This window comes from Ixodes scapularis, unplaced genomic scaffold (genome assembly GCF_016920785.2).
Source record: "Ixodes scapularis isolate PalLabHiFi unplaced genomic scaffold, ASM1692078v2 PGA_scaffold4__175_contigs__length_147842914, whole genome shotgun sequence".
Taxonomy (NCBI): Eukaryota; Metazoa; Arthropoda; class Arachnida; order Ixodida; family Ixodidae; genus Ixodes; species Ixodes scapularis.
In genome coordinates, this window is record NW_024609879.1 from 132,830,085 (window position 1) to 132,857,329 (window position 27,245).

Here is a 27,245-nt window from a genome sequence, read left to right on the forward strand (position 1 = left end):
AAAGGCTGCTTCTGGGCATGTACAAAATAACTGATGCGCGTCCATCTGTCAAGTGGATCGGACTATCAGCCCGTATACACAACACGGATGACCTGCCAATTCGCGAGGTCAACCGTAACGCTAAATCGCTCCGTCACACTTGAGACAAACATCCGAAAGCCCAGGGAGCCCATACACCTCGCATTGAGAGAGGGTAGGGAAACTCCTCTCCCTGTCAGGCCGGATGCAAGCAAGCAACCGCAGTGAAAAGCAGAACAGGCCGCAGCCACTCGCGCATGCCTGGACACGCTCTTCTATAGCTTGCCTGCCGCCGCACTCCGCTGGCGGAGTCTGTTTGCCAAGATTAGCCAGAAGCACGGACCCCGAAGCCTCACTGACTGGCGAGCACGTTTCCAAATATTCCGGGAGGGCTCCAAATTTAGCCGGTCGGGGCCCAGCTCTTCCCGATGTCAGGTCTGCGTTCGTCACACTCCCTTTCCCTCGGCTTCTTTCTTTCTCCCTTTCCACCCCTACTACTCCACTGTGGGACTCCTGGATCCTCTGCGGCGATACGCGTACGGTTCTTCGCTTCGAAGGAGCCGAAAGCCATCTTCAGTGGTGTTTATTCCGGTTTTAGGACAACGGAGCCTTATATTCACTGACCGAGGCATGGTAATTCGTAGCTTACATTGAACCTGGGGTCACACCAATACTGGTATCCTTCACTAGCTGCCACAATGTGGACGAGGTAGTCACTGCTGAGACGACGTTTCTGGAATAATGCCATCGTGCATGGTGCAGCTATCGGATTATGAACCCGCTGAGAAAAGAGGGTAAGCATGTGCATACTTCATTCACATTCTCGCATTCGGTAGTTAACAAGTCATTGATCGTGACTTTTTTGCGATGATTATGAGAACGACTGCGTAAGTGTCACGGGATGCAATTCTAAGCACGAATTACCTTTGATACTAGGAACCGATGAGACTTAAATAGCAAAAGTGTCAGATCGCATGCAAGATTCATGTTTACAAATACTAAAACCTTCTTTTTGAAAACAAAATACACATCTATAGCGCACACTTTAATTTGATTGAAAATGTTATAACGTATGTCTATACCCTGTGCATTCAGCTGCTGTTCACGCATTGAATGAAAAATATATTTGTATCGTTTTATATTGTTAACACCAAGGCTATGAGCTTACGGATTTATGTTGCACAGTACACCAATACGTTGATTAGACGTCTGAGATTGCCATGGCAAGCTGTGCAAGAGGTCCGGTAGAAATCTCTGCAAGACATTATCAGTGGCGTACCAACTTGTTTTTGAGTGGGGGGGGGGGGGGGGGGGGGGGGGGGGGGGCAAACCGAACCCAGACTCAGCCTCCCCCCTACCCTTTAGGGGCCGGGGGCGGTAACCTTGGTATCCCTTGGGGGCCGCCGGCCAGTGTTTTCCCTGCCCAGTGGCGGTTGTTTCAGGGGGGGGGGGGGGCAAAACACATGCCTTGCCCCCCACCCACTCTGAGAACTGGGGGGGGGGCAAGCGCCCCCCTTGCCCCCCCCCCCCCCCCCCCTTTGTTGGTACGCCCATGGACATTATGCTTCCTCTGAATGTAATGTCTTCTAATGTGCAGCCGTGGCTGTGCTATGGTAATGGGCTGTGAGTTGTGGTCTACAAGGCATCATGAAAAAGGATAACATCTCTAAAATAGTAAAATAAGTATAAGGTAGCTGTATGACCTTGGCACGGAACCTTGTTGGCCCTAGAAAGCTTCCTTGCTCGTATCATTCGTACCTTAAAAGAAACATACTCTTCCATTTTGTTTGACTAAAGTATACCTAGATGACTTAGAAGGCAACGAAGCAAAGAATACTTCAATACCACACTTTTGCAATTCGCAAAAAGTACTTTTTTTAGAATTGCTTGCGTTCGAATGAACGTCATATCAATTATCAAGGGAAACTGTTGTATGCCTTCAACTGAAATGTTGTTAGTCACTGCGCATTGTGTGAACCCGCTCAATCAACAGCGCCTTACTTACGAACCTCGTCAAAACAGAATTTTGCGTGATGTTTGATATAACAGTGTGTGTGGCCAAATTATCACTAGTTACTACCAGGTATGAGGGGTGGGGGTGACGGACTGCCTAGCATTCCGAGCCTACACTAAGTTAGATGCATCGTGATGTATGGACATTTGTCAGACGTACATACATTTAAATTTAAATAAATCACCTTTCGATTCTTAAAGCTAATTCGGTTCTTATCATTCGTAACGCCAATTCAACAGAACTGCAGTTATGATATACAGTATAATGTGAAATGCAGGCAGGGCCCAGTTGACTGAACATTCCAAAACCGTCTGCAGTTCAGATGTTGCCATTTCGTGTTTCTGTTGCAAATGTTCTTTGGTGGCGATGTATGCTGGAGTAGATATTTCTATCGCATGCACCCTAAAACGTGTTCCAAAATTCCCGTTTTTTTTTGTTTGTTTTTTTAGCAACACGTTTTGGGTGGTATAATATCGAGTTCATGAGAAGATGAACAGTAGCCTCAACACAGTTACTTAATTTCCACATGTAATAGCAGGCTGAAGGAGTGCATAAAAAGGTAGACGGAGATGGCACAGCGCGTCACACGATACACGCAAGTAAAATCTGCTTTCTGCTGTTCAGAAACTCCTGTGGACTGTATACAACTTACCATGTAGGTTACCAGAAGCAGTATTCACGCGTGAAATCACCTTCAGTCACACCATCGAAACGAAAGGTGGGCAGCTTGTAACCTCGTCCAATATTTTATTTTACTAACATCTCGAGCGAAGGTATACAAGAAGTAGCGTTCACCTGTAGAGATCTTTTTTCAAAATACTTGGTTGGTCATTTCAATGCAGTATTGCACGCTGGAAATCGGATGCCCTTTTACACTGAGAAACAGGGTCAAACTCAGTGAGCTTCAAGGTGCAATGTAGCAATTAGTGGCACTAACATCAACAACTTAACGCTTGCTCAACTATGCCCTTAAAACACTGGAGTGAAGCTGCAATCCGGGAAAGAGGCAGGTGAAGCCAACTTTGGGGATGATCCCTATGCGGACCAATCGACATTGGAGCACCTATTAGTACCTACGTGCACAACTGACTTTTGCTTATTAGTGCCATTTGGGGATACTGCAGAGGAGCTGAAACCCCGAGAAGGGGATTGTTTCTAATGCAGTGGAAGCCAACTCAGAAGATATTTCAAGCACTCTCAGGTTTTGAAAAGCATCTGCATTATGGCACTCTGTACCAAAGATGTGCAGATCAAGTGAACGTTAGACTTGGTGTAGAAGATCAGTTTAAACCTGTAAGAAATTACCGAGGAATGCGATATAAATTGCAGGAAAAGAACATATCTGCGCATTAGTTACGTGTAAAAATAAATACAATTTTAGCTTTTTTTTTTATATCCAGCAAGGTTGGAGGCTTAATTTGGGCCCTAAGCACAAGAACGCCTCCATGAGACTTTTTATCTAGTTCATAAGTCACTTGGCTAGAAACGCCTAGGCGTCCGGACGAAGAGTTTATTGCGCACCGCGCCGTATATTTTTTTTAGAGAATTTCTTTCGCTGAATTTATGCCCAAGGGTGCGCCCATAAGGAGTAATAGTAATTAGAGTAATTGTCGATCTGTCTGTCCAATTAAACGCACATTAATTGTGTAAATTTATGCAAATAATAAACGACTAAAATAACACTCCCTAAATGCGCAGTCAGTGATCTTGATGAGCCGGGTAGACGTAAACGAAAAGGATATGGTACGTGCCTCAGGGTAAGGCTATTTGTTTTTACCAACGTTTCGAGCGGAGGATGCTCTTCATCAGGGTTTCGGCAGGGCCACGTTCGAAACGTTTGTCAAAATAAATGTCGTTACCTGGTTCCATGCACTTTCTGATATTGCAAATGATCCCCCTTTTGGCCCCTGTTAGAAACGCTTATATTATTTATCATATTTTATTTACTCTTTGTCCTATGGGCTAGGTCAATCATAAAAACGTTTACTGTAATCTAAAACTTGGTTGGGACTTACCCAAAAACTACTGAACCAAAGTATCCCCGAATTTCCTGCAGAAACACATATTTATATATGGCATAAAAAAACAGCGCGCTTCTGCTTTAACAGACGGTTTTATTTTGCATATATGTCCGACGTTACAAGAAACAGAAATAACCGAAGGTTAAAGTTGCTTAGCATTTCGTGTTCTCTTTCATTTTTTTCCCTCTTTTTTGCGGTTTCTAGGAAACCAGCAAAACTCAACAAACATATTGAAGTCACGTGATAATAACGGGAGAATCAATTTTCGGCTGGCTCGTGTCCCATGGCTCCCGTCCAGGAGCGAAGCTTGCACCAGACTGAAAGAAACCGGTGCAATGGCTTTCAGACGGGTGTGCGCCGTCGTCTTGGCATAGGTTGCGTCGTCTGCTCCGAAGCAGCAGACGCTACTGCCGCCATTTTCGAGCTTGTTTTCATGCCTCTGTCTCGCTATCTTCCTCCAGTTGCTGAATGATTGGACACTCTACTGAGCTGGCCGGTGCCCCCCACGTCCGGTATACCCGCGGAATACATAGTTAAAAGCAACAAACGTGTTTGTGACGATAAAGGAGCGAGCAAGAGACCACGTCCCGAGGTTGCAGGAATGCAGTTCTGTCCAGTGGCGGTCTTCCGTGGAGACACGGGGACAGCAGGCGCCGGCGTTTTGTGAATGTGAGTATACGCTACAAACTTATATACTCCGGCAGGTGCGTTTATACTTCGTTGCCTTGGAGTGGATACGTTCCGTCCTCTGACCTTTTCTTGACGACGCCTGCCTGTTTTTTTTTTTTTCGGCGGGGGTTGTGGTGATGTCAGAAAAACGCCGAGCTCTGATTAGTTCTGATTGAAGGATAGTGGGTAAACCTCGAGGCAGCTTGCTTTGGGGTCTATACCCGCTATCCTTCGATCAGAGCCAATCAGCGCTCGGCGTCTTTCTGACGTCACCGCTACTCCTACGCAAGAAGCAGACCACTTACTCTCCGGATAGCTTTTCGTCTGCCCACTAAGCATATCAACCAGACAGAGGTTCGCATGTTAAGTCGCCCTCACTCACCCTCACCCTCACAGCCACACTCACCTAAACCCCTCACTCACCCTCACCCTCGCAGCTACACTCGCCTTCAGCCCCTCACTCACCCTCACCCTCACAGTCACACTCACCTTCAGCCCTTCACTCGCCCTCACTGAACCTCACGGCCCTCACGCACTCACCGGCCTCACGCCCCTCACGGCCCTCACGCCCCTCACCGCCCTCACGGCCCTCACGCCCCTCACTCACTCATGGCCCTCACGCCACTCACCGCCCTCACGCCACTCACGGCCCTCACGGCCCTCACCGCCCTCACCGCCCTCACGGCCCTCACCGCCCTCACGGCCCTCACGCACTCATAGCCCTCACGCCACTCACCGCCCTCACCGCCCTCACGGCCCTCACCGCCCTCACGGCCCTCACGCCACTCACCGCCCTCGCGCCACTCACCGCCCTCACGCCCCTCACCGCCCTTGCGGCCCTCACACCCCTCACGCCCCTCACGCACTGATGGTCCTCACGCCACTCAGGCCAGCTTCAGATGGGGCAATTTCGCCCAGAAACTTTACGTCGCAACACCAGCAACACGGGCCGCCCGCGATCACACAGCAACCAATTGCTGCAATTTGCCACCGTCATCATAAAATTTTATTTTTCTTGCACTATTTAGACACAATTACGCGTTATAAACGAGTTTTTATGCATTTAAATCTCGTTAAGAATACTAATGCACCTTTCTGAAACAGTTTATTTCCAAAAAACGATCGATTTCAAACCAGAACCAAGTCTTTCGGTGTCATCATCACCGGCACGAGGTATCACTTGAAAATTTTGCGTCCCAAATTGGATGCAGCCGCTTTAAACGTATTCGAATTGCTCCGAGTTGCTTGCTTATTTCGAGCCGGACCCGATCTCAGCAATTCGTGTCGATCTAGGGAAAGCTAGAGAACAACCCGCCATTAACACCAAAATTGCTGAGAAAGATGCTCGATCTGAAGGGGGCCTCACGTACTCACCGCCCTCACGCACTCATGGCCCTCACACCCCACCTCATGCACTCACCGCCCTCACGGCCCTCACGACCCTCACGCCTCTCATGCCACTCACTGCCCTCACGCACTCATGGCTCTCACACCCCTCACGCACTCACCGCCCTCACACCACTCACGCACTCATGGCCCTCACGCCACTCACCGCCCTCACGCCCCTCACGCACTCATGGCCCTCATACCCCTTACCGCCCTCACCGCCCTCATGGCCCTCATGGCCCTCACGGCCCTCACGGCCCTCACCGCCCTCACGGCCCTCACCGCCCTCACGGCCCTCAGCGCCCTCATAGCCCTCACGGCCCTCACCGTCCTCACGGCCCTCACTCACCCTCACACTCGTGAATTTTCCTGGTTCAGAAACTCACTCACCCTCACCTCACCTGTGAAGATGAGGGTGAGTGAGGGTGAGTGAGGGCCCTCATGAGTGAGGTTTGCCGAGGTATGCAACCAGAGCTCGACGTTCTGGCGTCCCAAAGTACTCTTGTCCCTTCCTCTTCCTCCGTTGCTGCCCAGCGTGCGATCTTCACAGCTCAGCACGCTCACGTTCGTCGCTTCAGAGAGTGAGCAAGCACGCGCCATCGGCCCGAGTGCTAAAAATGGCCCCCGCCAGAATTCCGTTTCAGGAATGGTCTACGGCAGAAGTTGTGTAGTGTTCTGGCACCATGCATCGTATAGTAACTATACCTTATTGTACGGGAATATTGCTCCAAATTCCATGGCCCAGTGTCACCTCTAGAGTCAACACTGCGTGTAAAGAGTATATCGTGGCTTTCCCGTGCACTGTTGAGGTCATGAATGCCACAGCACTATATCGCTTCCAACCCGTTTTCGCATATCCTATATTTCTCGCCCGGTTGACGTTTGCAGTGGGGTGTAGCTTGGCAGGCTTGGGAGTTCCTGCTCGACTGTCAGATCTGAACTGTTATGTAAGCAGATAACATAGATCAGAAGTTTCCGCTTTCACGAAGCTTTTCAGGAGACCTGTCGTTGCTAGAGCCACGAAGTAAGGCATACGTACCTTTCAGAAAACGATGCTTTAGCCTAATTATTATTAAAAGCATTATAGCCAGTTATATGAAAAGCAGATCGATGCTTGAGTGGGCTAGTACACATCAGCTCGGAGGACGTGGTTTCGAAAGCTCGAGCTTCAGAATACAGGAATCCTGGCTTCAAGTTTCGATCTGAATGAGCATCGTCGTGCGGTCGTGTATCACTACTTCGTGGTGCATGTTCAAGACCTCAGGCCAGCGTAACTGCACTACACTGACTAAATTTCTCATGTACAGCTGAGACACCAGACGCTCATTGAGACTGACTTATGACTTCCGGCTGTATAAACATACACGCAACATTATTCTTATTAATTATCTTAAACGTTATCTGGAATCGTAAAATAAGGGTTTTGCTTTTTTTCAAATATGTTAAAACAGTTCGTCACAGAGCAAAGAAAATATCGCACGAGCTTCTGGACGCCGTTCCTAAACCTCAGGAAATGCATTTACGAATCTTAACAATCGCCCGTTGCTCCCGTTCTGCACCAGGCACCAGAATGGCGGCGCCCACCAAAAAAGTTGGGGAATGCCAATGCTGATATTCAGCTCTATACTTTGTTTCCCCTTAGGTCCACACGCATCCGACGCTACGAGCAGATGGGATCAATCAGACTGCTTAAAAAATTAAAGCCGTTTGCAACTCCCTGTAACGCTGAATTAGAGCGCAGCTCTTGAGGAGGAGGAGGGAAGGGTACTGGGGGGGTCAGTTGACCTCGGAAAGGGGGGGTCACGTGACCTGGGAGATCACGTGACCTTGGGGGGTCACGTGACCTGGGGGTCACGTGACGATGACGTCATCAGGCACCCGCATCGTCATCGTCATCATCACTGATGACGTCATCGTCATGTGACTCCCAGGTCACGTGATCCCCCCCCCCCCCCTAGGTCTTCCCGAAGGAACCCGAAGTCCTCCCGAGGTCCTCCCAAAGGAGCCCAAGGTCCTCCCGAGGTCCTCCCGAAGGAGCCCGAGGTCCTCCCGAGGTCCTCCCGAAGGAACCCGAGGTCCTTCTGAGGTCCTCCCGAAGAAACCCGAGGTCCTCCCGAGGTCCTCCCGAAGGAACCCGAGGTCCTTCGGGAGGACCTCGGGTTTCTTCGGGTAATGCACCGCGCGGTTACGCTGACGGCGACGGCGACGGCGACGCCGACGCCGCTCAAGCCGGAAACGGGCGCCTAAGAGATGCGCTCTAAAAAGTCGCCATCATGGTGGTCATAGTGTTTCTGTACGTGTTCTACTATCGCTGAACCACTCATTAACAGAAAATGCCCTTTGACTTAGCTTCTGGTCGACGCTGCTTAATTGGGCCCATTAGCTCGTAGAGTTGGCTGCATCTGGACTTAAGGCGAAACGAAGTATACTCATAGCCCTATAGCTATGCACAGGGATGGGCAGTATTTCAAATACAAGTATTTGAAATATGTATTTCAAATACTTTGTGTATTTTGCATTTGTATTTAATTACAAATTGGGTAATGTATTTGGCGTGTGTATTTAAATACTAAAACGTGGGTATTTCAACTACAATTGTAATTACGTACAATTTTGTGGGCGAAAATACATCCCTCCAATTTATTGTGACTGTCCAGAGCAGGGAGAAAACTACGATCTGCACCGAATGCAGTGTCTCTCAATCAAGCACAAGCGTTTAGTGACTTTGTGATTACGGTGCTAGTCCAGGACAAGAATAGTGACGAAATCGACGTTCACTGGCAGACTAGCTAAGTAAATGCCTGTGACAACTTGTGATGCTTTCCAGCCTGATTTCCATCCATATTTTTGCCTGAAACACTCTAAATGCTCGGGTCCTCCAGATTTTCGTAACTGGTGCGAGTAGCAACAATAAAAAATTCTCTGGCTAGTGCTGCGCGTCTTGCTGGTCTCGGTTCTTTGCTGGTATACCCAAATGTAATCGACAAAAAAAGCTGCTTGTAGCTCTGTACTTTTTTCACCTATTACGTCCAAGCTGATTACATTTTTTTTTGTGATTATATTTCTATTACGTTACTAGAACCTCGCACACTAACTCCCGAGTGTGCGATGCAAAATTAAAATGAGATACCCAGAAACCCGTTGCAGGTGCCCTGAAGTCGCTGACGCATATTTTGAGGAATGTATTTGTAAAAGTATTTGGAGGAGACCAAATACATTTGGTTGTATTTGTATCTTGTACTTAAATGCTTTTTTGGGAATGTAATTAGATTTGTAATTAAATACACTTTTGACGAAGTATATTGTATTTGTATTTCGATACATATTTGCATGTATTTTGCCCATCCCTGGCTATGCATATACTTTAGCAGTGGCGTACCAACTTGTTTTTGAGTGGGAGGGGGGGGGGGGGGGGGGGCAAACCAGAACCCCACCCCCTCAAGGGGCCGGGGGGCGGTGCCCTTGATATCCCTTGGGCGCCGCCGGCCAATGTTTGCCCTGCCCAGTGGCGGCTGTTTCACAGGGCGCAAAACATATATGCCTTGCCCGCCCCCCCCCCCCTTAGTCTGAGAGCTGGGATGGGGGGGGGGGGGGGCGAGTGCCTCCTTCCCCCCCCCCCCGCCCCCCGCCCCCCCCCCCCCCCCCCCCCCCCCCCCAGAGACATTTTTTGCACTGTTTGTCGAAGGAGCGAGTGCTGGAGGAAGCACGCGAAATCGTCATCTCAAAATAGACGTGGAAAGCTTGGAGATGACTCCGAGGTCATTTTTCTTCCGACTCGAGTGCGCACTGCGCAGGTCAGAATGTATTTGGTGTTACAAAAAAACAAATAGCAGACGCAAAAAAAAAAAAAAATGTCCCTGCAGCTGTGGACGTTTTTTTATAGAAGCAAAAGGCATTTGCCCCACGCTTTTTTATCATTTTTTTATTTTATTTTTGCGGTGTTGCGCGTAAACCGACTTCACTTTGCCTCATCTCTTGGGTCTATAGGGCTCGTGAGCTTGGCGTAGCCGTTGCATATTGTGTTCGAGCCTCGTGATGTTTTGATTATTATGTTCGCTCATGCAGGGCAGGTGAGTATTTGAACCGGTGCTGCACATTTTGGCGCTTATTTAGGGCCCATAAATTTACGCAGTTCACCCCATATAACGTAAGGTTGCGTGAGTTTTACGAGGATGTCATGATTCGGTTGAGGAATGAGTGGACGTCACTTGCGCAAATACAATAGACCGATCTCACCAAGCGTTCGGCGCATGCGCGAGGCCGCCATAACTTTAGTTCACAGGAGGCGATCGGCAGTGCACGAGACTGTTCGTGCCGTGCACGTACAGAGCTCCAGCGAGGTTGTCGCACGCGCAGAAAGACTAAAGTTCCCTCGATGCATTGCGGCAGCGGTGGCGTAGTCAAACTGGCTGGTGAGATCGGTCTATTATGAGAACGCTCTGCATTATTCCAGAGCTTACACACTGACCAAGAGTCGTTTGCAGCCCCACCTGACTCTATTCTTTCTTTTTGCGTGTGTTTTCAAAACTATAAACAAAATTTTGTAAACACAAGTACATATAAATGTTGAATAAACCTGAGACTGGGGCAGAAATGAACACATAAGTCGAAGGAACAGAAAAGTACTGAACGACGTTTCAAACGTCGTCGTGCCCTTTTCTGTTCCTTCGACTTATGTGTTCATTTCTGTCCCAGCCTCAGGTTTATTCAACATGATTAACATTCACCAGCTCGCCTGCTTCTTTACTATATATGATGATGATCCCTAAACAAGTAAATAAAGCCATATATGCTCCACGCTACATCTACTTGGAAGCGTTCTAGTTTCAGTTGACTTTATGCCCGAGTGCCACTATCACGACAAACAGAAACAAACGCCAGCGACAAGCCCCAAACCAGGGTCTTTCGCGATTTGACAGTCTTCGTATAGACCTTTCCAATGTTTACAAATACACAGCTCAGCGTGCGATCTCCACAGCTCAGCACGCGCGTGTGTGTCGCATCGGAAAGCGAGCAAATCACGCGCGAAACGCACGAGCATTGAAAATGAAACCGGCCAGCAGCCCTTTTCTGGAAAGGTCTATAGGGAGTATTCACTGGCGGCCATAACTGTGTGCGCGACTGCTGAGCGCGTGCTGACGGCGTGCTTCCACAGTTCGTTCGCCACGTGCATTCCGCACCACCAAGATTGCCGGTCTTAGCAGCCTATTAACGTGAGATCGTTCCGAGCATGCGCTCTAAACATCGCCCTCAAATATGGCGTCCAGTGAATACTCTCTATAGAATAAAGGAGGCTATGCTCAAACACGAGCATCATGCACCCGAGGGTATCTTTGGCAGGCTCGCAATCACTCGTGCTTACTTCACGAGCACCGAACGAATAAACGCCTGCCAAAGGTACCATCGCGAGCATGCTGTATCTGTTGGCTTGTCGCGGTGTTTGTTTCTGTTTGTTTGTCGCTCTAGTGAGACTCGGGCGCATTACGTGGGATGGGTCTTTTAGTTAGCCCGCCTCCAGCGCAAGCTTGCTCATTTCGATAACACTTCGACGTCTGGTGATCTTCGAGCGTGCACGCGCAGCCAAAGCACGGTGGAAGGCAAGTCCCGCGTAAATCTAAGAAGACGTCGAACCCAAGGAAAAACACAGTCCACGCGTGCTGGGTCCGGCGAGCGTGCACTCGCAAAGGCGGAGATCCATAAAATGTTCGTGCGAAACGCGAAGACACAGCAACGAGCCCTTGAGCTTGTTCATTTTGAGCACTAAATAAACCTGCGCACGCGCAGTTCTCTCTTTGGTAATGTCGCAAAATGGCTGTTGCCACTTTGCTGAACATATATTATTTTCGTTAGTGACAAGTCTTCATCATTACGCGTGACACCGCCACAACCCGCTTAAACATCTGAAACACGGTTGCAGCCATCATTATTTGTGCTGCACCGAGTACAATGGCGTTTTCCATGTGCTTTCGTGACCGAATAATACGATGACAAGAAAAGTGTTTTTTGGCCGTTTTTATTTCCATCATTTTGTCCAGCATTTAATTGTTCATGCCCTGTGAGGCGCGTGCCGAAAGCAGACATTTAAAGGATTCACCCTGACACCATCAAGTACAGTGCGTATAGTGCGCAGAGGCTGATATGTCTCATCGCACTGAAATCTGAAAACAAAATGGCGCATTGTCGTCACGTGAAAACACCCTATAACTGATCTGCAGCAGTCCCTATAGGGGCACTAACCAAGATGTGCTTGAGAACAATGAAAGTTCAGCCATCTTGCTCTGCACTAAATACCAAGATGGCAGCGTCCGCGGAAAGATCAAGGAACGGAGTGTCGATACTCTAAGCGTGGGTTATTAGTTGTCTCTAGCCGTCCCTACACTCACGTGACAATTCGAAGCGAACCTGGGCGAAGCTACCTTCCTTCCAAAACCCAGCGAAGCATGTGATGGACAACATATTTTAAGACGAAAACCCGAGACTAGGGAAAAACGAAGGACCAACACAACAACAACAACAACGACAACAACACAAAGTCTCAGTCTTTCTGTTGTGGTGTTGTCTTTTGTTTTCCCCCTGTCTCAAGGTTTTGTCTTAAAATATGTTGTCCATCGCCAACTAGTTTGCGCGCCAACATTTTGATGGACAACGTCCCGGTACAAGTTCCTCGACCGACGTATCACCACCCACAAAAGGTTCACAACCTCCAGAACCTGTCACGTGGATGTCGCCAGGGCTCGGCTGACGCAAGCAGGAGCTCCCTTACCATGACGAGTAGCGTAACTCCCGCTAATCGAGTAGTGGCTTTCGCGCTAAACGCCTGACGACGCAAGACCAGTGGTGACAACACACGAAACGGGGCAACTCTGACAGCTTGGAGAGGGAAGTGGGAGGGGGGGGGGGGGGGGGAGAAGTTGGCGACACTCAAGTGTATTCCGGCCGCTTCTCGAGCATAACAAGGCTCAGCACACACGAAAGAAGTAAAAGGAAGTGTCTTCTTCTCAAGAAACCCGCGCTGGAAAGATTCCAGGGGCGGGGTCGAGTCGACGCAGACAACGCAGCTCTCTGTCTTTGCCAACGTCGCAGACGAGACATGCGTGGAAGACAGTTTGGACGCAGATATCGACGTGACTCTATCTCGCACCGGGATCTAGGGGTGACGAGATGCGAGAGAATTTGCATCGATATGTTTACGAAGATGGTCAAGTATTAATATATCCTTTTCGAAAGCTCATCAAGCAACGTTGGCGATCATCATTTCTGGCTAGGTAGCGCAAGATGCCGCCCGTTACAAAGGGTATAGCCACTGCTATCCATCCATCCATCCATCAATGGGGCTCGAAGTCACTCGAAGTGCACGAAGCGTATGATTGGATCCGACTCAGAGTTCTCGACGAGCACTGAGGCAGTACTCGTTTTCGGTACGAGTTGAGCTATAGCCTACACCAAACGTTGACGGAGTCCTCGCGTCCGAGATGTTTTGAGTACGAGCTCATACAATGGCGGGCTCGGATATAGTTGCTTGCAGCAGCTACTGGCGCGCACTTTTCAAAGTGTATATTGTTGCGGTAGTATTTTCTTTTCTTTTTTAGGTTGCGCACCATTTTAAGTTGATGTTGAAGCGAGCAATCCCCTACACCACGAAACATGTATATGTTCCATACTATTGCCTGGCCATCTATGGATTTACTGCCAAAACAAACCAATTTGTCGCGTTTAAGCGTCTCTTTTTTTTTATTCTAGAATTTGTTTTTTTTTTTAAACGACGGAACACGTCAAACAATGGGCTAGGTCCTGCCTGCGTAAGATACACTACAATACATATTTGATACATTTTATTTTATGTTCTTGGTGGGACAAAGTTAAGAAACTCAGCTAGGGCGTGTTTTTTTATGTTCCCTCTTCGTAATTCGTTCTGTGGTGTTTTTCACGCCTAATGGCGCATTCGCACTCGCATATTCGCAGGCGGAAAGTGGGTTTTGGAGCCGGGGGTGGCGAAATCGACTCGTCGCTGGTGGGAAATCTCTATATGGGTCCCGGACTGACCCAGATTTTTCGCCAGCGCACTAGTCGATTTCGCCACCCCCGGCTCCAAAAAAATCACTTTCCGCCCACGCGGATCCGTCGGCGAATCTGCAAGTGGAAACGCTCCGGAACGTCGCATTCTCATTTGCTGCGAAGCGATGATAGGATTTCTCGGGACTGTCCGGTCAGTGATCATAGCGATTGCTATCGGTGATCGCGATAAGGCGCAGCATATCTTTCATTTCTGGCAAAGAGTTCAGTGTAAACGCATTCATCAATCAAGTAGTCCGAGGAGCAACGTTTTGCAGAGAATCTAAAGAGATACAAATAGACAAATAAATAAGGGAATTAATCAAACTTCCGTCATGGTTCCTCTAAGCAGACGCTTCACGGCTTGAGCCTCGAGGTGCATCAGAAACTCTTCATAGAAGCCCCTTTGTAAGATTTTTAGAGCAGCCGGTCTTTGAACTCTTTTGACCCTATGGCTTATGGAAGATATATGATAGCCGCACGGTCTGCTATTTATTTACCCAGGCCTTTTTCTTTGTAACCTGCACCTCAGATTTATTACATATTACAAAATACAAAGGCAAAAAAAAAAAAAAAAAATACACGGCACGTTACATTGACTCTTATATGGAAGTCAAAATAACAGATAACCTTGTTTTGCAAAGAGAGCGTCGCACGAAAACGCTGAATAACGTTCTATACACCCGGGTGTAGGACAAAATGGTCCCGGACAAAAGGGTCCCAGACAAAATGGCCCCGGACAAAATGGTCCCGGTCAAATTGGTCCCGGACAGAATGGTCCCAAGCTCAAGCCCGCACAAAATGGTCCCAAGCGATTTGTCGACACTTTGGGTGCTCTTTGAAGTTTTAGTTAACTGCTGTTATGCAGGTGTATTCAACGCACGTGTAATATGTACTTTAAAGGGGCACTCAAGTGGTTTTTGGGGAAGCTACTTTTTGGTGCGATGGCGTAAAGGAATTGTCAGTGAATGAGTATCTTCAAATTTAGAAGGCAGAACCGCCTATTAATCACACAGGAATAAAATACGTGCGGACTCTTTCTGTTCCTGCGCCGACCAATGAAATTGTTGTTGTTGTTGTTGTTGCTGATTTTTTATTTGCATCAAATACAGAGTACATGATACTGGAGGCTTATGGAAAAAGCGGTCACAAGACCAGCTTGACAAAGCCACAGGCCCCCACATTGGCATTTGCAGCACTAAAAAGAAAATTATCAACATACCATACAGATTACAGCATTAACAGAAAAAGCAAGATAAACAGAATAAAGAGAAGCAACAATGGACACACTCAAATTACGTAACAACCACGCAATTGTATGATATCTTGAAAGTCATTATCAAGAAAAAAAAAGATTACTTACATGCACAACTAGTATCACGTTTAATAATATTACACAGCATTTTTTACACAAGGAAAGTCGACTGGGGGCTGAAATAACGACGCAGTGCTTTAAACGTAATATCTAAAAGCTCGACATTTTCGGCAGCTAATCTATTTGGTAACCTTGGCAGTTTGTTTTTCAGCGTATCTTGCCCGTAGATTGTTCTGTAAGTGCTAACATTCCAAGGCTCACCATGGCGCGTTGTATAGGCGGTAGTATTGCTTTGTAAGTTAGCTAGTAATTTTAAAAACGATGATTTAGTTTTTACTTCTCGTTTAAAAGTTTTAGAAAGCCGATAATCGTACATTTTATGAATTGGCAATACATTATATTTTACGAACAACTCATGTGTGTGAAAGTAAGACGGAATATTTTCAACAACTCTTAGGAACCGTTTTTGTAAGACATGTATTTTATGTAGATTTGCTTGAGTTGTGGATGGCCAGACTAAGTGGCAGTAGTTAAGCCTAGATGAAAACAAACTATTATAAATTAAAATCATAATATTTCGTGGCAGAATGTGCCGATTACGATAAACAAGTCCGACTATTTGGGACAGCTTAGCGACGACGGAATTAATATGTGTATCCCACGACAAAGTTTCTTGAAAAACAACCCCTAGTACTTTAAAACTAGAAACAACTGCAATGGGTGTCGAATTTAGCATTATTGGTTGATTTAACATAACACTTTTATTTTTACTACAAAATAAGACGGCTTTAGTTTTGTTTATATTTATCTTTAAGCTATTTTGGCACGTCCATTCGTCTAGTTTTTGTAACGTCAAATTTGCTTTATCGACTATCTCATTATAAACATTTCCGGTTATAAATATATCGTATGTTATCGCATGTTTGAAAATTTTGGCGACCTTTGTAAAGTTTCGCTAAAGAAACATTTTTCAGTTCACTTAGATATGTTGTGCATGCTAATTTCACAAGACGAAAAATAGCTCTAGTTTAGAATACGCGATACTGCAATTATCGTTTCACAAACAAGGGACTACGTTTTCTCCTTGCCTTCCTCCGCGGGAGTGAATTGCCCGTTCCCTCGGGATGCGCGGAAGCGCACGTATCATGAACTCGCGCCTCAAACATGGCGTCGGTGGTGATCGTCAACGTGGACGGCGTGGTGAAAGCTCATCGTTCCGCCTAAGGGCTCATTCACACTGGAAGCGGATCCGCGTTCGCAAAGCGGTTGCGAACGCGGTTGTATAAGGATTCAGTACAATTGCACGCGCACACGATGACATCAAATGCGCGTGCAATTGCACTGTATCTTTATACAACCGCTTTCGCAACCGCTTCGCGAACGCGGATCCGCTTCCAGTGTGAATGGGGGGTTAGAGCGCTATCCTTGACTGTGAATATTCGTCGTGCGTCGCTATGATAACCCAGCACGTACTAGGAGGGAAGATCCACCTACTCGTGCGGCGATGTCGTGGCGGCACTCTCAAGACAGCAGAAACGTCCGTGCCGTCGTGTTTGTTTGACTACAGTGGTGCTTTCTTAGCATTTCTTTCCTCGAACATCGCCCGGATTTCTTATTTGGCGCATTTCATGCGTGTGCTCAAGTTCAAGGTATTACTGGCGCGTACCGTATAAAGGGTGCGACTTTTCACGCGTTTTCATCACTCGAGAGAAGTGATTAGTGTTAGCAATCCTGAACGCTCGCAACGTCTATCCGATCACAAAGTTATATTTCTACGTTGCTATATCGCTGCTAAGATTGCACGTCTTCTATAATCGTAGAAGAGGCGTGTGGCGATATTTGCACTATCGGCAAAGTCGTGTATTAGACTCGTGATCGTCCAAGACGGCGTACTGAATCTTTTTTTTTTTTTTTTATGCACTGTACCCTGCAAGTCTATCATGAAAAAAAAAAATAAAGCTTTAGGCTATAGAAAACTGTTTGTCTATCTTCTCTTATGGCATTGAGTGTTAGTGCGTCCCCCTCTTAAAGGCGCCGCTGAAACAGCTGACGGCGGCGTAGAAGCGGTCGCCGTGCTGCCGACCCGCTGCGCTTGTTGCAGGTGTCTGTACGCGCGCCGCAGTGCGGTCGTTTCGGTCGCTCCGGTTGCAGCGGACGCAGTCGTAGGTAACGCGCTCGTTGCACATGTCTGAACCAGCCTGCCGTCCTGCCGAGGCGAAAGTCAACATGGCGACATCGTTTGACATCACGTACCAGAGGTTACGCTGCGATGCCAAACGTTTGTTTGGTTACGGCTTGCCCCAACCGCAAATCGAAGACCGCCCGAAAAGGTCTGCGTTTCGTCATCCTCGGAGCCCGAACACGACTCCGAAGCGCTGCTATCGCCCACATTTTCAACCTCTAACGGCGTCAGGTCCTCGAGCGTAGAGAGCTAAGCTCGAATTACAAAGAACTTCGGCCGGTGCGGCTACCTCGGAATCACTGCGCGACGGAACGTCGTCCAACGCCATTGGCCCGAGATCGTTTTGATATCCGAGCGGCGACCAATGAGAGTGGTTTCGTTTTCGAATGGATCCGAGGTTCGGCGGCCTTCAATTACATTTTTATTAAAGACATAATCACCGCATGACTACATTTTTTGGGTTTCGGGGATTCTTAGGACGTCTAGATTCCGTTGTCATCGTGGAAACACGAACTCAAAAACCACTTGAGTGCCCCTTTAATATATTTAAGGTTTTTGCTCTATACATTTGAGGAAGTAACTAAAGAAGTCCGAAAGTTAATTAAAGTTATGTTATTGCTCATTTGGCTCTATAGCTCCTCTTCGCCTTGGTCAGAGCACTGTACAAAGCTGGCGCCTGGAAGTCACCACGCAAAGACACGTGCGCACATTATAAAAGCGCAACGTCGCGATGCACTCTGCGATTCATTGGACTAGCCGGTAATAACATGCACAATAAAGTCGACGAATGCCATCGGCGCGTTTTGTTTTCAGTACTGCTTGATTTGTCCTATCAGCTCGTAGCATCGGCTGCACTGTGACTTTAGTAAAACGTAGTATATAGGTGCGAGAAGAAAATAAGAAAATTCGGCAGTATTTTATATAATTTCGAATCAACGCAATGGCGCTGCAAGAAAACGTACGCACATGATGATTCAGACATCATCATGCACATATTGCATATTTGTGTTGCGTGAGGGCAATCATGTATCACTATTGTGTGATCCACAATGTCGCAGCAATCTGGAATGTCGTCGCTTCTGGTATCCGGTGAAACATCGTTTTGATGTCTCCACGCCGCTGGAAGTTGTTCACGAAAAATTCGTGATTGTCACACATTCTTGTTTTGCATCCCCTATATTTTCTCGCATATTCCAGGTTGAAATGTTTTATTATTTTTTCGTCACACATACCAGATACGGAACCCACGCGACTGAGAACGACATGATACAGAAAACGTCTGTAAACACAAACCTCAAATATATTGTTTGGGATGGCGTGTTATGGAACAACGTCTTTCTTTTCGTCTTGATTAAATCAAATATTACAGACGTATTATTTGATATATGTACTTCTATTATATTGTTATAGTATACGTTTCTCTTCGTCTTGGCTCAAATACCGGCATGAAGTGTGTTTTCAACTGATTGTATAAACTGTAAAATGGTTAGCGTTTCATTTTTAACTATTCAGAAAAAAATGTTTTCTCAATGTCCAATATGCAGCAAGCGCAAGATATCGACCAACTTCCGAAGAACAAGCAAACTATGTCTCAAAATTAGCTCGGGACCGTTTTGTCCGGGTTAGGGCATGGGACCATTTTGACCGGGACCATTTTGCCCGGGACCATTTTGTCCGGGACCATTTTGTCCGGGACCATTTTGTCCGGGACCATTTTGTCCGGGACCATTTTGTCCTGGACCATTTTGTCCGGGACCATTCTGTCCAAATCCCATACACCCACCGGGTGATGAAGTCTGGTCTGGCAGGATGCGTCTAGTTGCACGGTGTTTTAACAACTCTGAGGCGGTCTGGGGCCGCAATCATTGAACCCGATCTCGAGCTCAAATCTCCGAGTGCCGTGTCGAACTCTGACGCATGCAGCGCTCGTGTCCAATCATTGGTTGGCTAGGCCTTCCCAAAGCTGCCCATTTTGGCCACCAGCCGCGCTGACTAGCGGCCAACCGAGGCGCCCCCTGTTCACTGTCCTGGGACTATGGCACAGACAGTCTAAAAAACGCTGGGCTTGAAATTAGTGGATAAGTTGATAGGAACGCCGAATAACGAATCATCAATAAAAAAAAAAAAAAAAAAAAAAAAACGGGAACATGATAAGCCACTCTATGTGTTTCTTAAGCTCTCACTGACTATGCGGAGAGCAAGTCGTCTGCTTCTTGCACGGGAGTTGTGGTGACGTCAGAACGACGCCGACCTCTGATTGGCTTCGATTGAAAGGATTGTGTGTATGCCTCAATGATAAATGCCTTGAGGTCTACCCACTATTCTTTTAATCGGCCAATAAGAGTTCGGGTTTTTGACATCATCGCATCCCCTGTGCAATTAGCAGACAAACGGAAATAGTTGTTACTCTAATAATACTTGCTGGTCCAGTGGCACGTCCTTAGCTACAAGACGGTTGATTTACCGGGCCAGTGAACTTTCCATCGAAACAAAAACATTACTATTGGTATATTCTGGTTGGCATGAGTTGATAACAGACTGTGTAATGTACCCTAACACACTCTTCAATACGAAAGACTAATTTTTGTGTATATGTGTTTAATAGTAAAACAAAAAAATCCTTTCCTTTTCTTTTACTTTTTCATTGAGCTAATACACTCCAAATCCCAGGATGTGGGCATGACTGTGGTGCAATACATTATTTACACCTTTTCAAGGTGTATAGGGAAAGTAGGAGCAATAACCGACCTTCAGTCCTTCTTTCCTTCATTCCGTTTTCTTCCCTTCATGATTATCACAGCAGGACAGTTAATCGCATACTACATTATATTCTGTCCTTCTCCCCAGCAACGGGCTTTCTGGAGGCTCGTAAACGCCCGTTTCAGTGGCTCAGCATCCCAGTAAGACAAGAGATTGTCAGCAATGGCGGCTGCAGTCTGGCACGTGTGTAAAACGGTTATAACTGTTTCGGCCTGTTTTTTTTTTTTTTTTTTAAGCTTGTTATACCGTCAGGTGGTGCAGGTCGAGAGAAACAGTTTATTTCTTTTATTTTTAACTCTCACTTAGAAATTGAGTAATTGAGTTGTATCTTAGCACTAGAATATGAAAAAAAAAAAGGAAAGAGGGGGAAGAACAGTTTGGAACAGTAATTTATAGGGTGGTTCAAGTCACCAGGCTCGATCTAAAATGGACCGTAAAAATCGACGCTTGCACGTAGCAATCTAAACTTTTCGTCAAAGGTGTATTTCACAGGTCGGTTTTTTCTTGTAAAATTACAAAGCGTAGTTCTCTTTCTGTAAAAAATAAGGCCAAGAAACTTGCCATGGTCTACGGCAGGCAGCGACGCAAACGACAGGGGTTCAGTAGCGGGGTGTGTTTGGCGTTCGTATTGACAGATGGCGCTACTTCCTTATCGCGACGGCTCGCGACCACCGTGGTTTATTAAAATGAACATAATCTTTTTGAAACGTACCTTTAATAATAAAAAAAAAAAAAAACTAAATGCGGACAAGAAGAGCAAAACTTAAAAGTAAAAAAAACGCGTCTGCATAACGGCGGCGCTTCTGCTGCTAACGGATTCCGTCTGCATGTCGTCTGCTTTGTTTCGCTGGTCTTCTGTAGCTTCGGACGCTGCTCCCGACGCCATATATCAATACGAACGCCAAACACACCCTGCTACTGAACCCCTGTCGTCTGCGTCACTCCCCCCCCCCCCCCCCCCCCCCCCCCCCCCCCCCCCGTGGACCCTGGCAAGTTTCTTGGCCTTATTCTTTACAGAAAGAGAACTACACTTTGTAATTTTACAAGAAACAAACCGACCTGTGAAATACACCTCTGACGAAAAGTTTAGATTGCTATGTGCAGGCGGCGATTTTTACGGTCCATTTTAGATCGAGCCTGGTGACTTGGACCACCCTATGGATTAAACCTAAAGTACTAAAATTAACAAACATTCATACTTTAATAAAGCCTATAATATTTATTTATCTTATTTTATCTTACAAACTAATAACAATAACACAAGCAACAGAAACCGGTGAAGAAACCTCGTCGTCCTCTCAACCAAGTAACAAGATCAAGAGGCACAGAACTTAATGGATTGAATATTTTAATCTCAATATTACCCTGATTTTATACTCGCTAAAAGCCCGCTGATAAAACCCAAGCCCGTACTCGACCCAGTAATTCCGCTGCCTCCCCTTTTTAATTTTTTTCTATTGGCTCTTAAATAATGTTTTGTCATATTAGACCCTATATATTTACTTTTAATTGGTTTAGACCTGTTATACCGTTTGGTAGTGCAGGTAGAGACAAATTTTATTTTTATTCGTTCTAGCCCTCACTAGAAATTGAGAAATCGAGTTGTACCAAGTTGGTGTCGATATCTTAGGTCATTCTCAACGTCGGAACATCATGCTTATAATAGTACAAGCGGTAAATCCTGTATAGAAGTTGTGGCAGGGCGTGTGATTCGTTCTTCGGGGACCTTATTAGATAATGTCTCAATTTTATTGACTGCAAAGCGATACTGAGAAGCACGTGGATCGTAACGCCTTGCGTTTGTTAGGCTGTGAGGGACTGCATAACCACTTACACAAAGTTGCCAACGAGTGCCCCGGTGGCACAGCTTCTTCCGCAAGCCGTCGCGAGTGTAGGTCACACTTGAAAGCGAGGCAGACGAGTCTCGAGAAGACGCCCTGGGCCGGGGTTCAGAAATAGCGATGGAGCTTCTGTTTGCTTATCGTCTGCTTCCGCCGCCATTTTCTTTTCGATGGATATATTGCTGACTGTTCTTGGTGCGCGTGATTGGTGGAGATAAATTCCGCGCCCTTCTGTTTTCGCGACTGGTCGAGAGGCTCGTATTTCGTAAAAAAAAACATTTCTTAATGCATTTTTAAGGAACACAGACTTCAAATGTTGCGGCTAGTAATGATTGCCACCATGTCCGCGGCCTCCACATTGAGAAAGTTAGTAAGTTACGTGGTTTGCGCATGCATATTCACAATATATGTATACATTTTTTTCTAAATGGCACCTCGATATGGTTTATAGGTAGGGTTCCGCGTTTTCGGCATCTATTTTTCTTCAGATTCGGGGGTTATTTATCGGTGCTTATTTTTTTCTTGGAATCGGTGTTTTTCGGTGTTTAATTTCAATGCTGGAAAGAAATCGGTGATTATCGGGGCTTCTGTTGCGAAGGGACTGCATAATTACTAGAAAAACTACGGCACACCTCTCATTACACACGTTTGTTGTACACACACCAAACACGTCACACAATGCACATACATATAGAGATGACAGAAAGCGTAACCACTTTCAGAAACATTATATCAGTACTTAAACTTATTGAAAAAATTTACATGTACATTGTCAGAGACTTGTCAGTCATCGGAGCACGTTCCTTGCGGCCGAGGAAACGCAGTCCAGAAAACTTGCCAACAAGGAGCTTCTTTGCACCTTCACACAAAACCTCGAAATCGTCAAATTCTTGGACGTAGTCCTCCATCGCTTTCCGTTTTCTACCCTTACCACGGCCGGACTGGAAGCACGCGCTCTCTTTCTCTTCTTGCGGCCTTTGCAATCGGCCGGGAGTCGATGGCCTTTTTTCTCTGTATATAGTTCACTTGCTTGCCGCCAGGGGCGCAACCACCTCACCCCACTTCACCCTACTCGGAGAGTCCCTTCGAGCTGCTTTGCGCTGGTGTTCGAGCTTCGTAGGTTGTTGTTTTGGCAACTTTGGTCTGGTGTACATCGGTGGCCATCTGGTGAAACTCATTAGTGAGTTTGGGTGCGACGCCTGTGTTATGCTGTTGACTACGAGTAACAGAGGTGTTGCTCTGTTCGTCTTATTGCAAGGCCAGGATAAAAGCGGACTTCATTATTCAAATCCTATAGGTTCCTCGCACTTCTGGACAACAATGTTGCTTTTTTTTTTTTAAGGCTGTTAAGCACCTTCCGTGTAAAAATGTGCACAAACTTCTGAAACTAGATAGGGAGCAACTCATTGCACCCTATTTTGAAGACGCGCCAATCCTAAGTTGCCCAGAGGGCATTGACAACAGTCACTCAAAGCGCTTGGCTGGTTTAATTTGCAACAAGTTCCTCACAATACTTCTGATTAACCATGCAAAGACGGTCACGGACAGAAACGGACCATCAGCTGGATATGTGCACAAGCTCTCAAGGAAGCACTTTAGGCTGTAATATGCACTGTGCAAAATTTGTAGACACCCTCGTCTAGAGCAGCTGACCGATTTTATGTGCGGCCAATGAAATGATGATGCAGACCAGGGCTGGGATAGGTTGGTCCTGCTTACATTTCACGAGAGTGTATGAATTATTTATTATTTAAAGATCCTCCACGTAGAAGCGGTCCGTCTCCTCCTGTTCTTGAGTTGCAACGGAAGTGCTGGAGGTAAAGACGAGTATAGGTTTTTCGCAATTGCATTCGCTGTCTTTACTTACTACTTTTTACTCCCGAATCTCTCGGAGACGTGCGTCAAATATTCACCCTTTTGGGTTGATCAGAAGCGCATTAGATAGTGGCTGTGGGTCTAAACTTAGGGATCAGGTGCCAAAGGCTATAAAAATCTCGGCCGCAAGTTGCGACAGCGCTGAGATACACTGCCAGACGCGCTCTGTGCAAACGGCAAAGGGCAGCCCAGGGGTGAGATGACAGCGCCCCCCGCGAATTGCGGCGGGAGGTGGCGATTGCCCCAATTGCAAAGGCCGTAAGAAGACAAAGAGAGCGCGCGCTTCCAGTCCGGCCGTGCCCTTACTAACGGGCACGCGAAACTTGTCCGAGCAGTGACTACGAAGTGGGCTGGCGTTGGCCTTCCGCACGCCCAGCAAAAGAGGGCACTATCCGTGGACCCTATTGCTCTCCCCCATTCCCCCTGCCCCTCTTCGCCTTACCTCCTTTCTCCCATATACCATAAAATCTATGCCTGTACAAAAGACTTAAAAACAATTGTGCTAAAAAGGACGAGGGAAGGGAACGGGGCAATAAACATGGTTTCAAGAAAGGGACGATCCCAGGGACAGTTCAGTGGGGCTGTGTTCCGGGTCAACGAGAAAAGAAAGCGGACTAGATGATTCTTTCAGCTAAGCTGCCATTTTTCCGCAGCTTAAATTCGGTGTTTTCTGTTTTTACCGATTTAGAAAAAAAAAAAAAAAAACGCCTCGGGGTTAATTATCAGTATTTATCGGTATATACCGAAAACACGGAACCCTATTTATAGGGCTTGACTTGCTGCATGGATGCATAATAACTTGTGGCCATTATAAGAATCAACAGCGCAAAAGAACTAGGACAACAAAGCAGAAACGCACAAAGACAAACAAGGGCCTATGACCAATATGTCACCTATGCTGTTTTGGGCGATTTGCACTATGTTCCCATATTGAATCACCAACTCACCCAAGCCTCCATCTTACAGATTTGTTGTATATGTTATTTTCCAAATTATATTTTACGGAATGTTTCTCGTTCGGTATCTTCCACCCGTATAAGAAATGCGCTTTAAGACGTAATATGTTCAGAAAAAAATCGTTAATCTTTTTTATCCCCTGGATTGCAGAGTCGGCGTCCCTCCAGCCATGCAGTGCAACACGAGGATGTCGTTACAGAAGGCGAAGGGTTCTCAACAAGCGTAACAGTCTCCTAGACACTAGGCTGTGGTACAACGGTACTGAGCGAAGTCTTGGACGTCGTCTGGGACGTCAAAGAAGCCACCGACACCATGTCCGACAGCGCTAAAGTCCGGAAGGACATGGACACCACTTACCCGGAACCCCTTTCCGTGCTCCGGAAGTACGCCTTGGGCCCAGAATACCCCCAGTCCTTCTTCAAGCGGCAACAGAAGAAGAACGTTCGTCGCGGCAGCCGCTTCAGGACTCAGCCGGTGACGTTCGACGAGATCAAAGAAGTGGACGAAGATGCCGCGTCCCTCGATGCCGTGGAGACGCCGGGCGCCGAACTGGCATCCAGCATGTCACACGGCGACATCCGTGCGGGCTTCCTGGACTTTGCCAAGAAGCGACAGGCTTCCAGAAGACGGGAAGCTGCCATCGTCGATCAGAAGCGACAAGAGCAAGAGATGTTGCAGCAGCAACAGCAGCAAGAGCAGCATCAGCAGCAGCTGGAACAGCAAGCTTCTTCTGCAACCGGTGCAAGTGGTACAGCCACTGACCAGTTAAAGGAAGCATCGAATGACTTCTTCACTTGGTTGGGCAAGGCGAGACAAGGGTCTATTTGAGTTTGGCAATGAAGCATATTGCAAACCGGTGACTGGACAGTGGTAGCCCGCGGACTGCTACCACACTAACCTCACCAGCAGCTTGAACAGCGAGGTTCTTCAGCAACCGGCGCAAGGGTTGGGCAAGGCGAAACAGGGGTCTATTTCAGTTTGACCGTGAAGCATCTTCCGAACTGGTGACTGGACAGTGGTAGCCTGCAGACTGCCACCACACCAGACTCATCAGCAGCTTGAACAGCGAGGTTCTTCAGCAACCGGTGCAAGTGGTACTTGTTCACTTGGTTGGGCAAGGCGAAACAGGAGTCTACTTGAGTCTGGCCGTGAAGCATCTTGAGAACTGGTGGCATGGACAGCGGTAGCGTTGGGACTGCCTCGTGCCTCGGCAATCTGGGCCACTGTATCTCTGCTGTCGGAATTAACACGACATGTTGCAAAGAGTCATTTTTGTTCCTCTCCACTAGACCTGCACGGTAGTCACAACAAGTAATCAAATTACCTGTGATCGATTACTTTTTGGAGTAATTTTGGAATCATTTGATTAGATTTATTAGGAAGTAATTGCAAGAGTAATCTCATTACTTTTTGGAGGTACTAGAATTACTTGTAAACGTTACTTTTTTTACTCCCGTTTCTAATGGCCTCCTTTGTTCGTACAAATCTCCCATCAAGGAGTCCTCGAACCAAATCTTTAACAAGAGAATGGTTTAACAAAATTCGCGTATTAAGAAGATATATGTAGTTCGTAATTCGGTGATTTTAATCTAATATTGTACAGTACGAAAGCATCGTATTCACAATGGCAGAAAACTGTCGGTTTAAAAATCTGAAGTAGCAATGAAAATAAAAGTTCGGATCCTCGCGGATGTAACTAAATTTTAACTTTGCGGTCAATTTAAGACACTTGTACGTGCTTTCAAAATAACTTTATTTTTTATCAAAACGTCCATGCCCAAAACGCAAAAAAAAAAAAAAAATATTTTTTTTTTGGTTTTTTGGCGACCAAATTTTGTTAGGACTATACTTCGTACAATGTGTGAACTATGCACAAAACTTGGTATTTTTTTTTCTCGATGTGACGACGAGTATGATTGTGTCTATAGACCAACTCAACTCACTGATGTCACACCACTGCGGTGGCGCTGCGGTCGGTACAGCGCATGCGCAAACGCTTCCCTTTTCCCGAATTCGGTTTCTGCGCAAGCGCAATGCCCGCACCTGGTGTGGGCAACGCGGGCTTGCTTGTCAATGTTGCTCTTAGGCTTAGGCTAGGTGGCGCAGGCTACCGCCCGCTACAAAGGTATAGCCAGTAACATTCATCCATCCATTC

General features: G+C 46.8%; 1 protein-coding gene across 3 annotated transcripts; it reads left to right on the forward strand.

Moving 5' to 3' along the window:
• The first annotated feature begins 352 nt into the window (after positions 1–352).
• LOC8027207 (src substrate cortactin-like) lies at positions 353–26,359 on the forward strand. 3 transcript variants are annotated; one of them, XM_029966211.4, is made up of 3 exons: positions 353–812; positions 4,515–4,722; positions 25,241–26,359. In XM_029966211.4, the coding sequence occupies exon 3, from the start codon at positions 25,403–25,405 to the stop codon at positions 25,916–25,918; it is 516 nt and encodes a 171-aa protein (XP_029822071.2). In that variant the 5' UTR covers positions 353–812; positions 4,515–4,722; positions 25,241–25,402; the 3' UTR covers positions 25,919–26,359. The 3 variants fall into 3 exon arrangements, with proteins under 3 accessions (XP_029822071.2, XP_029822072.2, XP_040356688.1); XM_029966212.4 differs by having other exon boundaries at positions 353–453; XM_040500754.2 differs by lacking the exon at positions 353–812 and having other exon boundaries at positions 4,350–4,722.
• Positions 26,360–27,245: the final 886 nt, after the last annotated feature.

What these genes read in the sequence shown, in the direction of transcription:
- LOC8027207 (XM_029966211.4), top strand. Translation starts at nt 25,403, where the DNA reads ATGTCCGACAGCGCTAAAGTCCGGAAGGACATGGACACCACTTACCCG.